Raw genomic sequence first — 17,416 nt, 5'->3', positions numbered from 1 at the left:
CATCTTGAAAAGAAATGTGCTTGCCTAGACCAGGTCTACGCTGCAAACTTATATCGGCATAACTACGTTGCTAAGTATCCGTGTTAGTCTGGATCTGTAAAAGCAGCAAAGAGTCCTGTCGCACCTTATAGGCTAACAGACATATTGGAGCATGAGCTTTCGTGGGTGAATACCCACTTCGTCGGATGGGACTCTTTGCCACTTTTACGTTGCTAAGGGGTGTGAAAAATCCACACACCTGAGTGACACAGTTATACCAATCTAACCCCCAGTGTAGACAGAGCTATGTCGACAGGAGAGCTAGCTACCGCCTATCGGGGAGGTGGATTAACTATGCCGATGGGAGAAGTTCTCCCGCGGGCGTAGTAGTGTCTTCACTAATGCGCTATAGCAGCTCAGGAATGAGTGATGGGAACAAGCTAGCAGTGACATTTGAGTTGAGCAAAGAGGGTGGGAGGCCATGCAAGAGAAAATTAGAGCCTAGATACAGAGAGAAGCTGATTTATGGGGAACCTTCATGGTGGGAGAAGGGAAAAACGTGGATTTCATTGTGGGAGAATGCATCAACTCCCCACCGGGAGAAATGTTGGGCCAGAAAGAAACCAGGAACAGTTCTAGCCTATTGAAAATTAATTCAGTGATAGAAACAAATGGCCTTGTTTGGAAATCAATGGCTCTTTCAGCACTGTCTGATGGCATCATTCGCTTTGGTGACTGGAACAATCAGTATTCTGCTCTATGGAGAAAGACTCACCACACAAGGACACTAACAAGGCACATTCAAGCTGAGGTATGTATGAATGGATTGCCTGCTTAAAGTTAGAGCCCAGGGAAAAAATGTGGTAACTTCACCAATACAGGGGCACAAAATCTTGGGGTGGGAGGTTTAAGCAGACCACCAAGCTATTCTTAGTCGAGCTTCAAATCCCCCAGGCAACCAGTGTTACCTTTTTGTAGATCTAATTAAATTATATGGGCTGAATGCAATTTGTTCTGGGTTCTCTTGGCTTCCCCTTGCAATAAACTGTTGAATGCACACCTCTGTGCATGGGAAATGTGTGCCTTTAAGAGCTCAAATTATTTTACAGCTCAGACTCTTAGTTCATGGACAGAGGTAATTTCTTTGCAGGGCTTGATTTTACTGGGCAACCTTGTGTTTATGTGGACACACCTTGTTACTAAAAGCTTAGCGTGGTTAGAGCAACTCCTCTTTCTGGCTCGGCAGTTAAGCAGAAATGTAGCCCCATTTTTTCTTTGGTGGTCTGTTTGTCCCACAAAGAATAAATTCCTTGAGAACTGGAGAAGAGCATGGCGGGAGGGAAAGGAAGCTGTACAGTTTAAATGGAGGAAAATCACTCTTCTTTTCTCTCTCAATCTAATCCCCCAGTGAGTATATCACAGAGCCTGTGTCTAGCTGCAAGAGCAAAGAGGCTTCTGACACCAGTGTGGCCTTGTATGAGTCATTTGACCTCCTTGTGCCTCAGTCCATCTGGCTGGAAATGAGGTAGCAACACAGGACCAGATGTTGCACGTAAGCCGAGCATTCCAAAGTCAGTCACTTACAAAAAGTCAGACATTAGACCAGGTTGTCGGGGTTGGCATCAGGCAAATAAAAACAAAATGCTCATGTACATGCTTAGGAGGTGCTGAGCACCCTCGGCCCACTTGGACTTCAAACAGCAGCTAAAGGCGCTTAGCACCTCGCAGGATAAGACCTCTCTAGATAATAATTGCTTTGCACAAAAATTTCTAGGGCCAAACCTTGCTCCCACTGAAGTCCCATCGCTACAGGATCAGGCCTGCAGAGACCAGATATCAAAGATGTTGTTTATGCAGCAGTGAGCTTCAGAAAGAAAGCTTGTCAAAGCAAAGCTGTGGCTTTCAGGTGCTTGTTTTCAAAACTGGAAATATGCTGATCATGGTGACAGCATCTCTGCTAACGGTCACTTCCCGTCCATTAACAATACAGTCTATTCTGGACCACTGCCCCCTGCCCCTCTCCCTTTCGTTTGGGTCAGCGATAATTAAACTAACGGTGAGTAATGAGAAAACAGACAAGTGATCACATATAGCTGGCTGGGATGAAACACAATAAGGAATATTAATAAATGAAACAGCATTTAATTACACTAATTTGCTCCTGCTGCCATCTGAATGGCTTTCTGCAGATAGGTCAATGCTGGTGGATTATGAGCTTTTTCCAGAGAACATATCATTACTGAACAAATAAAGTCTGGATGTTTCAGACTAGAAGGTATACACCCAGGGGTAGGCAACCTATGGCACGGATGCCGAAGGCGGCATGCGAGCGGATTTTCAGTGGCACGCACACTGCCCGGGTCCTGGCCACCGGTCCGGGGGGCTCTGCATTTTAATTTAATTTTAAAGGAAGCTTCTTAAACATTTTAAAAACCTTATTTACTTTACATACAACAATAGTTTAGTTATATATTATAGACTTGTAGAAAGAGACCTTCTAAAAACGTTAACATGTATGACTGGCACGCGAAACCTTAAATTAGAGTGAATAAATGAAGATTCGGCACAGCACTTTTGAAAGGTTGCTGACCCCTGGTATACACACACGCACACCACCATATGTGCTGTTATAGATATCTGCATGCACGCACACGCTATCAGAGATACCTGCACACACATAATACCCCGCCATCCCTGGCATACTTGCACACTCTTTTTGTAGACTTCCTGTGCAAACCAAAAATGTGGAAAGAAACAGCAACCCCGGTGCAATCCTCAAAGGAGCAACTGCTAGCGGAAATGTCAATCTGCCATGTTTACATAGGTTTTGATGACTGTGGGAACAGACTGCTCAGCTCCGGCTGAAGTTAGCTGTGATGAAGAGCAAAGGTTTTTTGTACCAGTTTGCTATTTGCAACAACCAAACAAAAAACCCCATCCGCTTCACCAGGCAACCGTAATCCATGTTACTCAGGCAGGTTCCATTTACAAAAAAAATTCCCTCCTAGGGAGCTAATATCTCCTAGGTCAAGCACTTGCAATTAGCTCCAGGTCTGTTTGTTAAAGCTTAGTTTGAGAAGGATAGGGGAGAAGTTGCATGAAGTCAGGAAAATGGTCTCTGGACTTTTACAGTGTATTAGCTAAGGAACCGAGTGTCAGTCTCAGATTTAATTTAGAGGGGCAAAAAATCACTCTCTGAATAATAAACTGTTCAGTTCAAACAAGAGAATGAATATGTAACCATCTTCCAATAAAGGGCCGACAGCAAAGACATTTCAGTTTCAGCTAAACTCATCAAAGCAAATAAGACTTTCACTGTAACCTCTTTGTAGTATCAGCAACTGCTGGTAAAAATGATATTGGTTCATGTTTCCTTCACCAGCAACAACTTGTGATTTCCTGCAACTCTGTTAGCTGGGGATCCACACTTAGAATATGTACATAGCCATTTATACGCCGAGTGCCAAAGGAGTCTAAAGAACATGGCCTCTCACAACATCAGCACACCCTGAAACCGTATTTGCTTTGGGACCCCATCTGTTTAGACTCAATTTAAATCCCATCATGCAAACATACAGACATCATGGTAAGCAGCAGGGATAGAACCCAGGAACATTGGACCCCAATACAAAAAAACCCTCAGGCCTCTACCACTTGAGTTAAAGGAGACTTTCTGTTAGCTGTCAGCAGGAGTAGGGGTCTTATTTAGAACCAGTTGGAAAATGTCCCTCTCAGCAAATTACTCAAATGAAAAAAAGTGGCCAAACTACATCTCCCATGATGCACCAATCTCTACCCTCTTCCTGAGCCTCTCTAGTGCATCATGGAAACTGAAGTCCACTGCAGAGCATGTCCTATTAAGAAAAATGGAGGCATGAGGCAGCCAAACTACAACTCCCATGAGAGACTCCAGTATTGTCTCCAAATGAAAAAAAAAAAAGCGGTGTTGGTGTTGAAAATGTTTGATTTTTGAGTATTAAGTGTTTGGACGAAGCGTTGCCATGGAAAGCATATACATTTTACGAACAATTTCATTTAGCCAAAAACAATTTAGACAGAAAATGTTCAATCTGCCCCACCCACTAGAGGGACACAGAGCCGTACCACCCTTAGCCACTACATTACAAGCATCATTTATCACCTGTCCTGTTGGATACCAAAGGTAGTGGTGTTTAGGAGGTGCATTTGGGAGGGAAAGGGAGCTGTGTTATTCCCCCGATGACAACTGGAAACCAGCATTTGAAGAAGACACACTGCAACACAGACAAAAAACTATCACAAAACAGGCATGACCCTCCTCTGGCTGAAGCAGCTGCCAGTACTATGCAGGAGCGCCACCAACTGGCCTCTGCTGACAGCTCACCCGCAGTAGCAACCAGCTCTCATTACAGCTGGGTGGTTCAAATGTTTCTTTCTAAGCAAGGAGAAAGGATGGCCTTGTGGTTAAGGTACTGGGCTGGAGAGGCATGTTCAATTCTTGGCTCTGCTAGAGGCTTCCTGTACATAGTGTCTCTGTTTCCTCATCTGCAACATGGGTATGATACAAGTATTATATTAATACTTTCTTTCTCCCTACACACCCACACACATATTATACATACACACCTCTATATTATAATACTTTCTTTCTCCCTGTCTGAAACTGTAAGCTCTCTGGAGCAGGGACTCTCTCTCACTGTGTGCTGATCTGGAACCTGGAGCAGCAGAAGCTCCAGTCTCAGTTGGGGCATCTCAGGGCTATGACAATATCATCATAAAGAAAAATCAAAAGGGAAAGCTGAATACTAAACCAAGAGCCTCAACGTGAATTAATGGAGAAAGAACCTCCACGCACTGAGAGCAGCTTGCTGAACGCAGCTGTAACTTCAAGTGCAAGGCGTTCACAACACCACCGATTTCTGGTTGAACGATTAAAGTCCAAGAGCAGATTTGCTAGTTTTGAAAGGTCACGTAGCCTTGTTACTGCCAATTTCTTGGCATCCTGACTACATCAAACTGTGTAAGAGTAATTACAGTGGCAACATTTGTTAAGCCCTGAGCTGTCAAAAGATCCTGATCAAGAATAATCCCAGATTGCACATATAGAGCATGTTTCAGCTGGGGATCTCAAAGCATTCTAAATCAAGAAAGCTCTGCGATAACCCTGTGCGGCTGGTAAATGTTATTAGTTGTATTCGTTTTGCAAATGGGGGATTGAGGTACAGAGAAGTGAAGTCACGTGTTTGCATCAGTGGCACAGCTGGAATCAGTACTCCAGAGTCTGTGTGGCCAAGTGGGTAGAGCATTGGATTGACACTAAGACGACCTGGGTTTTATTCCAGGCTCTGCCACTGCTCTGTTGGGTGATCTTGGCCAAGTCACCTCATAGCTCTGGGCCTCAGTTTCCCCGTCTGTAAAATGGCACTAATGATGCTGAGCTCCTTGAAATCTACTAAGGAAAAGCCCCATAAAAGAACTAGATCTTATTACTGGCAGTCCTCTGCCCCAACCATTAGACCGTACTCCCTTCCTGTTAATGTCAAAACCAGGATGGGCTGGATAGCTCAGGGGTGAATGATGCAGCCTTTCTTCTCTAGTGAAATGACCTGAATGAAAGCTCATTTCACTGAGCTGTCCTGGCTTATCTCATTTCAGTTCCTAGGACAGGAATTCACATCCCCGCTAGTTATCTGGTGGCATTCACAGCACAGAGGGTAAGGAGTGACTGGATTGTGGAGACTGCCCTAGTCTCCTGTCCCTATGTCCAGCTTCCTGCAACCGGGTCTTGCTTTAAAGCACATAGGCGTGGCAGGAAAGTCTGGCCTGCCGATGCCATTCCCTGGAGAGCCAGGGGATTTCTGTCCCCAAGTGATGCCCATCTGGCAATTGCTATAATTTAATATCTTTCAGCCCATCTGTTGCACAATGATCCAGAGCTGCAAGGATGGATGGATGACGCAGTTGGCGAGAATGTGCACTGCCATGCACAGACCCGGGTTGGGGGGCAGCCTGGGGGATGTCACTCCTTGGTCGGACCTGAGCTGGAGGCAGGGGAAAGAGAGGGGAAGGGCAGAGTGCAGCATGCATTGGGCTCTTGCATCCCCTAGTGGCTGGTTACAGGCTTGGAGAAGGAGAAGAGGCTTGCCCTTCCAGCTAAAGTTTAATTGCACTGCTCTGAGATGTTGCGATGAGGGAGGAAGTATCCCTGCACAGAGCCCCAAGTGGCTACAAAAGCCTTCTGCTCAGCAGGCAGGAAGGCTTCAATTTCAAGTTACTGCCTGAGAAACAGACAGCTCCCTCAGAGTAGGCGTTAGCAGCAGCCAGCTGGACCCAGAACAGGGACTTTGTGGTGCAAGAAGTCAGGTTGAATAGCACTTTGGAGGAATAATGGGGCATAGAGCCTTTTACCTCTGGGTCACTAGACTGAATCCAGAGCAGCTACCAGTCGCATTGCTACCACCTGAGGGCTGTTTGGTGCAATGGGCTCAGTGGGTCTCAGCCCAGTTCCCGGGGGACGGGCACCCACATCACAAAAGCCACCAGCCCAACTGGCCACCTTGTTGACACCCTTAGCAGAGAGGCCAGCACAGGGGGGAGAGATGGAATGACCTTCCCCCTGCCAAAGGTCAGGCTGGAGGTAGTGGTGGGGAAAGGCGGGGAAGCCGAGGGTGGGAAGGTGTCATGAGCGTTAGTCCTGTTCTGTGGGATACCACGTCCGTCTCTGGGGTGGCACTCAGCACCTCCCACCAGTGCCGTGGCCTCGCAATGTTTACTAGAAAAAGCAATATTTAAAGAGAGCGAGAATTGCCTGCAGTGTCCCTTTCATCTGGAAAGGGATCAGGTCACCCCCAGAGCCAGCGGTGCCTCCCGGGCTTCACACGCAGGCTTGGAGAAGATGAGCAAACTCTAAACTGCGGGTGATGGTCCAATTTCCTATACAAACCAGATTGGATCTCTACTCTGCTGAGTGGGGCTTCCCTGGGGTCATTGGTCTAAGTCCCCCACTTTCCTATTGTTCTGCTGCTTTCCACAGCCTCACTCGCAGCTCGGAGCAAAAATCCCCACAGCACAGCAGAGCTCGGTCTGTGGCCCAGTGGAGCAAAACTCACCGTGAGACTCTTCCCTCCACTCCGATCTCCGTGGCTCCTAGCCGATGTATTCACGCTCCCTGCGGCGGGAGGCTGCACAGAGGATGCCATCTGCAGCACACAACAGCCGATATATTCTGGGATGTGTTCTGAGCCCCATCTCCTGGCACCTTATTGATCCATTACCTATTTACATTATATAGGGACACAGAGCATTCTTGCAACAAATTTGGATGCTATCTCGATCTCTGCGGTTACAAGGCTTCTGCCAGCCCCGCCCCTTCATTCAGCTGTTCACCTGAGTACCGATGGAGTTGCAGCTTAGCGTCCGTGCCACGCTAACGCCTGAAGAATTTTTCTGTCATGGTCTGTTTCACTCTACACATTTCAGAGAAAGAGAGAAATGAGGACAAGCCAGAAAGAAGAAGAATGCTTCCCAGTCTGACAGCACCGTCCATCGGAGGCTTGCAAATCACTATGCAAGCCTTAATGAATAAAGTTCTTTTGGTATTTACAGGACTCAGTTTCTGTAGGATCGGAAATGCCATGGGAAATGTAACCGTTGCAAAGGAGACATGTCCTGGTTTTAATGATGATTAGGAAAGTAGCATTGTCACCATTTTATGGATGAGGAAACCAAGGTAGGATAAGTTAAGTGACTTGACAAAGGTCATTTAAAGAATCTGTCAGAACTTGCAACAGCGTCCTCATCTCCAGACGCACAGCCCTGAGCTGTAACTACAAGGCCATGACTCTCTCCAGTGACCAAAGAGTAGAAAACTACATCTGCTGGAATTCTGGTCCCCATTTTCTAAGTGACGGTGTCCAGATGTGCATGCTCCTGACTGCACGCACGCAGCACCTGGGGTGTGCTCACAAATTGCGTGTAAGCACACAGGTTAAGTTTGGAATTTTGGAAGCGTTTGTACAATCCACTAGCTCACTCCATGTCGTGATGTCTCCCTCTGCTGCCCATGTCCGGCAGCTACAACAGCCTGCTACTTGCTGCCTGCTAAAGGAGCGGGTAGGGTTTTGTGCATTCAGCACTGAAGATCCTGGTGCAATTGACACTGATGATCATGCTCTAGATGTACGCAGCCAGGCTTCATCACATGTGCACTTTTGAAGACACGGAGCCTTACATTTGTATCCATTTCTTTGTAACAAAATAATGCCCTGAGTCTTCCAGTGAAAACCGTCCAACACACAAGTAGGGATTCAAAACATTCCATTTCTTTAGGATTCAATGGAGCCCCCTACCAATCTTGAAGTCATTCCAATGGGAGACGGGGGCTGGTAGCTACTTAGTGGAGTTGCCACCACATGATACTCAGGGGTAGAGTTAGAATTCAGCTAGGGAAGAGGCTAGAGATGTTTATGAAAAAAACCCTAAACCTGGAACAGGTTAATGATCATTGTAACGGTGACGCCTCTTCTCTGTCCGCACCACCACAGCATCTGGGCCCCCAGTCTTTATTCACCCCTGTGTGGCAAGGCATGCTCATAGTCCCATTCTGCAGATGAGGAAATTGAGGCACAGTGAGACAAGTGACTTGCCCACAGTCACTCTGTAGCAGACCAGGGAACTCCCATGTCCCAGTCTAGTGCCCTAACCACTGAGCAATCCTTCCTCTGTTAGGAGCTTGTTTGTGTCTCCTCAGGCACAGCTGGGCATTGGAGATGCGGGGACACGCCCCACGCCAGCAGGGGCTCTGTGCTTGGCCGGGCTTAATGCCTGCTGGGACACCTGGGAGCACAGCTGCTGTATCAGCCTTTTCCCTGTCCCGTGCGAGGTCGGTGCCGTGGGCCTGTGCAGCTGGGGAACAGCACTAGCACCTCACCCCCTGGCAGAGGCTAGTGCCACCGGGGAAAGTAGGGCCCCGATTCAGCAAAGCACCTGCTTGACTTTCTGCACACGCCTCGTTGCTGAATCAGGGGCCAGCACTGCGGAGTTTACAGGACACTGATTGCGTCCAGCCCCTGGCATGGGGTGGGGTGTGCGGGAGAATCCTTGCACTCTTCCCTCTTGCACACCCATGCTGGATCAAGCGGAGATAAGCCCCGAGAGCAGCTCTGCAGAGAATTCAGATACTTAATCTATCCGATCTGCTGGCAGATTTCGTTCCAAGCATGTGCACTTTTCCTTGGCATCCTTCAGGATAATGCATACAGTTTGCTGTCCGGTGGTGACACAGATGCCCCAGAAATATATTACTGACTTTCTCAGAGTACAAGAACCAGGAAGTTACTGGCTGTCCGAGCTTCGTGGTCATATCTCTGGAGGCTGCACTCTTCTGGCCTATCGAGACTAACGCTCCTGCATTTCTCCTGCTCACCACGCCCAGGTGGAGCTCCAATATAATTTCATGGAGGACTCAGGATTTCTGAAGACTAGGAGCAAATCCAAGGTGCTGCAGAAGCAGCACAGCACTTGAATAGAAGCATGTACATCCAGGGGCGGCTCTAGGAATTGCGCCACCCCAAGCAGGGCGGCACGCAGCAGGGGGCGCTCTGGCGGTTGCCGGCCCCGCGGCTCCAGTGGACCTCCTGCAGGCGTGCCTGCGGATGCTCCACCGAAGCCGCGGGACCAATGGACCCTCCGCAGGCACGTCTGCGGGAGGTCCACCGGAGCCGCCCTCCCGCGGCACGCTGCCCCAAGCGCGCGCTTGGCGCGCTGGGGTCTGGAGCCGGCCCTGTGTACATCTCCATGGCACAGACAGTCCAACAATGCAGGCAGCAAGGTCCTGCTGAGCTGCCAGAAGCTATGGCAGACTGGGACTGAAAGTGAAACTCTGGATGTAGGAGCATTAACCAGCCTCCCCACTCAGCAGATTAAATTACGGCCAGACCGTACACCATGCAAACCTTTGATCTTTGATAATCCATCTGCCGAACGCCAAGACAGGACTCAGATACTGAGATTCTGAGGCCTTAAACTCTCTGAAGACAAACCCTGAACAGACCGTGATTGGCATCCGGGCTCCTTTGGGGAGCATATCTTGCGTTTCTAGGGAATAAATTCCCACTTGGGCAGTATCTGGATTTATCATCCCCAAAAGGCAGGAGGAAAATGAGTCAATTGGGCAGAAAGTTTTACCTCCAGGACCCCAAATCAGAGATCAGGAGCTAAGTAACTCTTCAAAGAAAAACATGTGTTCCTCATTTAATGGAAAGGGCTGTTAAAAAAATGGGGGGAAAAGCAACCCAACCCTTAGATACTAACACTGCAAGGAACTGTGATTGCTACACAGGAAACCTCACGCACTCTCCTATTAGTCTTGATCTGATGGAACCTCTGGGAAACCACGGTGAATCGCTCTGACCCTTGTGACGGTTAAGGCAGACAAGGATGTGGAGTATCAAAAAGAATAAGTCTCCGCATTCTCTAGCGAAACAGACAAATTCTCCAAGGCTGGGCTGCAGTGCCAGCCTCTCGCACGTCTCCCTTACTTGGCACTTAGATTTGATTAAAGTTTGCTATCATGAATACACCTTAACACCAGTGACATACAAGCATATGATTGATGCAAACATGAAATCCCGTGTGCTCACAATGCGCCTGTTTCACTCAACCTCCTAATTACCTTACACACTCTCCCCGGGTTACAAAGAAAGACATAAACAGATTAACTAAATTAGGCCAATTAAAGGTTCCCTAATGGAATGAAATGCTTCAGACAAGCTTGAGACAGAAAAGGGGGCAGGGAGAAGAGAAAGACGAGGCAACGTCAGGCAAATTACACAGAGCTCAGAGAACACCTCCGAACATATAGATCCACAAATAAAAACATAAGCTCCCTTCAACTGCATTTGCCTTCCTGATGTTTGCTCTTCGTGAACATGCTAGTGAACTTGATGTTTATAAAAATCACATTTTAAGTTAATACTGCGGAGAGTATTTGTAGAAAGCAGAAGTCGAATTGGTGAATGCAAATATTTGCATTGGAAACCCGATCGTTAATCTGTGGAATTCATGGCCACAAGATCTCACAGTGTTTAGCAAGATTCACAAAGGGATTGGAACCTGAGAGCATCCACAATATCAGACAGGACAAACCATTTTTCTCTATAAAAAATGTATCAGATATTTCTCGATACAAGTTCTCCAATCCAGCATTCTGGTTTTGCTTTCAATGCTCTCTTCTGTGACAGGTTGTTTTCAAATAAATGGAGAATCTCATTGCTTCAGTCCAAAGAGAAACTGTCGTCCGCTTTTGCACTTCACCAACAACTACTTCAACCTTCTCTCATAGATCAATGGATTCAATGGCCAGAATGGACCATTATGATCATCCAGTCCCAACTCGTGCATAATACAGTCCCTAGAATTTCACCTCATCATTCATGCATCATGTCCATAACATCGGCTTGAGCTAAAGCGTCTCTCTTTTGATTTACTGATTGCCACAAGATCCTTGTGCAGTTACGTGTCTTAAGTGGAAAGTCAAGTTTCTTGGTCATGGTCATTAAATTGCACCAGGCTTGCAACTGAACCAGAGTTATGACCGGACAGGCAACAAGGTAGAGTCCATCATCATCTTTCTTACCGAAAGGCTGGAGGAAGTTCTCCTTCGTTGAATCACAACATGCTATTGTGGAGCCTTTTGATGGACACACATGCTCTATAGCAGGGCTCAAGGAGCTAACCCAGGACCTGATTAAGATTCTGATGAAGCCAATGGGAGTCTTTCTATTGACTTCAATGGGCTTTGAATCAGTCCTATCAATACCAGAGACTGGTCAAACCCAAGCCCTGGTCCAGAATACCATCAAACTTTGAGGAAGCCTGGAGCCAAAGTGTAGGGGATTTAGCAAACATCAGCATCTGTAACGATATTGCCACTGGCCCATAGACATGCCAGGCAGCTAAAACCCCCAGCACAACTCTGCATGTCTACTCGCCTTTGAAGAAGGGGAATCACTCTGCAGAATCAGCATGGCTGACCGTCAACTACAGTAAGGTCTGGCTTTCAGCAGAATCCTTATGGGAAAGTCCAAAGCTAGATAAGGAGGACCTTTCTATAAAGGTATTTTTTTTTAACCATCGTAGAGAATGTAATGGAGAATTACATCCCTCCTATAGAATGCCACAGGACGAGAAAAGCTAAAGAAAGGATATTAAGTCTCTTTTAAATGTTATAGGTTTAATTTCTAAAAATCCCTATTCGTTTTCTACAGAACTCTGTTTCATCTCACCCCTATTAAATTCTATAGGATGATCGTGTTTTGGTCCTAATGGATTCATATTGGTGCTAAGTAGAGGGTGAAACCTTTTCCCCTTGTCTCTCCAGCAGTGAAGGCCACTAGGACATTTGTATTGAATACAGAGGCCACAGTAACAAACACTGCCCTGCCTCTATTTTGGGCACGAAGGACCTGGATGGAGCAGAACCAATGCAGAGAGGGAGCAGAACCTCTCTACTCCACAGCACAGAGCTGTGCTCCCTGGAAATGAGGTGGAGCTGGACTGAGGCAGAAGCAACAGGTCACAAATCCATAACTATGGAGATCCATCCACTATTCCATCCTTCCCCAAAATGGGATCATTGCAGCCAAGAAATCTACTCCTGCCTTGAAGCTACAGCAGCACCCATGGGTCAACGTCACGGGAGCTCCGCAGACTCAGCTCTGAGACTCTCGCCTTTAGAAGGTGTCTTGTAATATATCAATGGAAAGCTAACACCACACTGGCCGCTCCAATCATTACGAAATGTACGTAACAATGCTGTATGTGACATTATGGATATTCTCTCTTTTGGAATCTGTAAACAAACCAAGGAAGCAAAAAAAAGGTTTTTTTCCAGACAAAGGAGAATGGCCAGCACCTCTTGGACTCAACGGCAAACAAATCAAGCCAGGTGTGCCAAGAACACTGGGCCATTCATTTGCATTGCAAAATCCCAGGAGACTGCAAAAATTAGCATGGTGTCATCTCCCTGCAGGACACAGAGAGCTGATCCCCCAGGACAGTTTCTTGGCTTTGAAACCAAAGATTAACTTGAGGCTATCAGGACCTGCTGAAAGACTTGGGGGTAACCATCACAGAGGGACGGTGGGATACAGCATCCTTCAGGCCTTTGAGAGCTGTGTCGTATTAGCCTGGAAGGCAAGAGTTGCTGCAGGGGAGATGGTTTGGGGGGGGACTCAGGACTGAAAGGGCTGTTGGAGTTGCCCTGCAAGAAGGAACCAGGCTGGTGGAGGCCAGGGTGAGGCCATTGTGCCGGGAGCAGGATGCTCGTGGCAGGGCTTGGAGTCAAAGCTGCACAGCACAAAAGCACCCAGGGCTACAGGGCAGGTGGTGACACACCCCCTTACTGGTCCCAAAGCATCACCAGGGTATAGCTTCCTCCGGCACTGGTGATGACATGGACTGTAGGAACTGGGCCATTCTTACCATGGCTGGATATGAAAACCAGCATGCTGGGGGGAAATAGCTCAGGATAACCATATTAGAGGAAAATACACTTGATAATACTCTATAGTGAGGGACACTCAGCATCAGCTGTTACAGAGACCCCCTTGCTAGCACGGTGCCTGCCCTGGAATGATCCATTCCGGCCAGCACTTTCCAGAGCCAGAGGGGAAATCAGACCCAGACTCTGCACACGATTGCTTGGTTCCTTGGTGCCGCTCCAGGTGAAGAGGGTTATCTGAGCAAGGCAGTGGTGAGCATTCGCACCGGCAATACCTTTCTTATCCCGGGGATGCTGTCATCCGGAAGGCTGGTGTGGATGAGGCTGTGCACTTCCGTCAGCTCCGTGATGTCCATCAGGGGCAAGGGAACTTCTTCAGAGAGCGGGGACATGAGGGATTCCAGCTCGTGAGAATCAGACTTGGTGCTGGGCCTGGGTGGTCCCTGCCTGCCCCGGGGATAGGAGCTGTGATTCCCGGCTGCTTGAGAATCCAGGCTTGGCAGAGCCTCCCTGCAGGGGATGGGAAAACAAACAGAGGTTTCCACCTCGGACGCTCCCTTGTCCAGCCAATCGGAGCTCAAGGGGTGTCGGCTCCCAACTCACAAGCAGTGGCAGACGCTGGACCAAACTGCCCCTCTCTGCTTGGGCTATCATCAGCAGGACTGGAACTGCTCTGCTTCTGTCTACTCGGCTGGGTGTGGGGATCAGTGTTACGGCCCTGTGCTCACCGCGTATGGCCAATACACCCTAAGTCCGTGTTCTGTAACAAGCTCAGTCTGCAGATTCTACAACCCGCCCCCGGCCAGCAGAACACAACGGCTGGTGCTTAGTGTCCCATAACGGGAGCGAGAGACAAGGGCCCGGATTTACTCTCACTCATGCTTATCACACCCCACATGACGTGGATAAGTTTAATCATCCCCGTTTTACAGGTGACAGAGGGAGGTTATGTGATGGGGGTGGGTTAGTGGCAGAGCCTGAATGAGACTTTGGGAGCTCCTAGGTCCCAGGCCTGTGCTCAATCCACCCGCTCACAATGCCTCTCTCTAAAACTACGGCTTACGTCAAAAGTTGGGCTTCAAATGATTTCCTTTATAAGCACTTCCAGGGCAGGTTCTGACACCTAGGTCAGATCAACAGGACTCGGCCAATATGCCCCGAATGAGGATCACGCCAACCCACTCCATTACATCAGGAGGAAAGGGAATCCTCTAACAGTCTTCCCTGCTGGACGCTCACAAAGCTGTTCAGAGCATGCTTAGCACTATCAGCCAGGCACCCAAACGCATCAGAGCCGTGTTGTGCATACACAGAGATGAAGAAAGGACAATGCTCTTTGACAGGGCAAGTAGCATTCTATTTTGGTGCAAAAACAATTACTCTAACAATGCAGATTAAAGAAAAGCTACCGCAGCAGAATACAAACCAGCAAACCAGCCTGCATTCATTAACGAGCGCTCCTTAGCGGGCACGCCCCTCAAAACAACATGACAGAGAAGGAATTCTGTATTGAAAGACGTGGATTATTCTTATGGCCAGCATCTTTAACTGCCTTAAATTCAACTGTTCTACAACACAGCCCATCTCAGTGTGGGAAAGAATCTGACAGGGGGTTTTGTGCTGCTCCACATCAGTGCTTTGTTCTCCTGGCTGTCCGGATAATGCAATGCATACCTCTGCTTGCTGCTGCGGAAACTGGCACACATACAGAAGAGTATGCAGAGGAGACCTAAGCAGACTCCCACGATGATCCCGGTGACCGAGTGGATATCCAGAACATCTAGTAGGCGAAGGACAGAGTCGAGTCAGCGTCTCAAGCCCTACCAGGAAGAGGACGCAGAGCGTCCGATGCATTCAGAAAAGCACCAACTTCGGGTGCGTAGATATAAAATGGGCCTGATTACTGATCCAGAGCTAGTGTTCCCTAAAGCCCAGGGGAAGCGGGCTGAGTGGCCCCACGTTGGGCCCATATCTAATCACGCACACAGAGAGATACGCAGACAACACACTATTATGAAAAGTACTTGGCAGTGACTGTTGAAGCAGATAATAGCAAACTGGCATCTGTCTAAAATTCAGCTGCCTTAATACTACATGAACTAATACAACCGCTGCAAGGTGGGAAATGAGAGCCAAATCCTTGCCCCAAGATACGGATCGGCAACGGCCACAGATGTCAGCAAGAGCTGCACACACACATTCAATTTGGCTCGATCCCCTGCACTGGTTTAAACATGTTCATGTTCTGTGTATCACGCGGCAGGATCAGGCAGTTTCATGCATTCGCTTGCACACAAAACTAAACGACACTACTAGCTAAGGGCCATTATGGAGCGTGACTCAATGCTCGGAGTGACTCCTCGAGACCAGGGCATGCTTCCAGGGGGAGTAAAATCTGGGATACCTGACAGCTTCTCACGAAGCGTGTGCACGTCCTTTACGTTCGAGTACGGCCCGGATCCTACAACGGTCTTTGCTCCCATCTTGAAGTAATACCTGGTGTCGCTCTCCAAGCCACGCACCTCGGTGCTGAAAATATTTCCTGTTTAAAAGCAAGTGAGAAGGTTTAATGTTTACAGTTGAGATGCTATCTGCGGGGTTGCAGAACTTTGTTTCACCCTCTTAGCTAGCAGAGTCTGCGAGCAGTATAACGTACAGAGGTGCCTTTTGTATACCAGGATGTTTTTATGCTAACATAATACGCTCGCTAGCAACCTGACCCGGCATGTGTGAAACTTTACTCATGGGAGTAATCTCACCGAAGCCTCTCCTGCAGCTACACTGCCTCATGCTCCTTGGTTCTGGACTGGACGCACGATGGAATTCTCTGGCCTGTAGTATGCAGGAGGCTGATCAGCTGGTCCCTTCAGGCCTGAAAATCTTGACATTTTGCCATTCATTAGCCATACCGCTAGATCACCCTCTCTGTGCTACCATGGATGGAGCCCAATGAGCCATCCCATTGGAGCCAGTGGGAGGACCCTCATGAGTCAAGTTCACTACATGCTGAACTGTTAGCAGGATCCAGTCCCAATCCACTACGTGCTAACTTTAATTCCTAACTAACATCCATTTCAAAATAGTCAACCAGCAGCCTTCACGGTTCAGCTCCATCCATCCCCAGAGATTTTTGACCCGTTCCATTTTCATAGATTCCCAGGCTAAAAGGGACCATTGTGTTCGTCTACTCCAGAGGAGGGCAAATTACGGCCCATGGGCCGGATCCGGCCCATCAGGGCTTTAAATCCAGCTTGCAGGATTGCCAGCCTCATGGCAGGCTCCCTGCCTGCCCTGGCCCCACGCCGCTCCCAGAAGCAGCCGGCACCATGTCCCTGCGGCCCCTGGGGGAGGAAGGGGCAGAGAGCTCCATGCGCTGCCCTTGCCTGCAGGCGCCGCCTCCTGCAGCTCCCATTGGCCGAGAAGAGGGAACCACGGCCAATGGAAGCTTTGGGGGTGGTACCTACAGGTGAGGGCAGCACACGGCAGAGCCGCCTGCCCCACCCCACCCCCAGGAGCCACTGCCCGACGTGCCGGCCACTTTCAGGAGCGGCGCAGAGCCAAGGCAGGCAGGGCCATCCTGGAGCAGCTGGGCCAGAGCCCGCACCCTGAACTCCTCCTGCACTCCGCACCCCAACCCCCTGCCCTGAGCCCCCTAACCGCCTGCCGAGCCCCCTCCCGCACTCCGTACCCCCTCCTACACCCCAACCCCCTACCCCAGCCCTACATTCCCGATCTAGTTTACAAGTGGCCAGCGATCGAGAATGCATCACATCCCTTGGTAAGTTATTCCAATGGTTAATTACCATCATGATGAAAAATTTGCACCTTCTTTCCTGTCTGAATTTGTTTCACTTCAACTTCCAGCCACTGGTTATTGTTCTTTCATCACAGTTCTGTTCCCCAGGTAGGTACTCACCAACCGGGGTCAAGCAACTCCTCAACCTTCTCTCTGTCAGG

At 48.6% G+C, this 17,416-nt stretch overlaps 1 protein-coding gene across 5 annotated transcripts in view; it reads right to left on the bottom strand.

Moving 5' to 3' along the window:
* Positions 1-17,416, bottom strand: part of IGDCC4 (immunoglobulin superfamily DCC subclass member 4) — a 179,833-nt gene that overhangs the window by 9,636 nt on the left and 152,781 nt on the right. For 4 of the 5 annotated variants that reach the window (XM_039490080.1, XM_039490082.1, XM_039490079.1 and 1 more), the window contains 3 exons: positions 15,864-16,001; positions 15,134-15,239; positions 13,735-13,969 (listed from right to left, as the gene is read on the bottom strand). In XM_039490080.1, the coding sequence (XP_039346014.1) occupies positions 13,735-13,969; positions 15,134-15,239; positions 15,864-16,001 (479 nt within the window). The remainder of the gene's footprint in view (positions 1-13,734; positions 13,970-15,133; positions 15,240-15,863; positions 16,002-17,416) is intronic. The other variant, XM_039490083.1, reaches the window with a different exon arrangement.

Source organism: Mauremys reevesii, linkage group 10, assembly GCF_016161935.1.
Source record: "Mauremys reevesii isolate NIE-2019 linkage group 10, ASM1616193v1, whole genome shotgun sequence".
Taxonomy (NCBI): Eukaryota; Metazoa; Chordata; order Testudines; family Geoemydidae; genus Mauremys; species Mauremys reevesii.
Note: the sequence above shows the minus strand (reverse complement) of the source record. Positions and strands in the feature narration are given on the sequence as shown.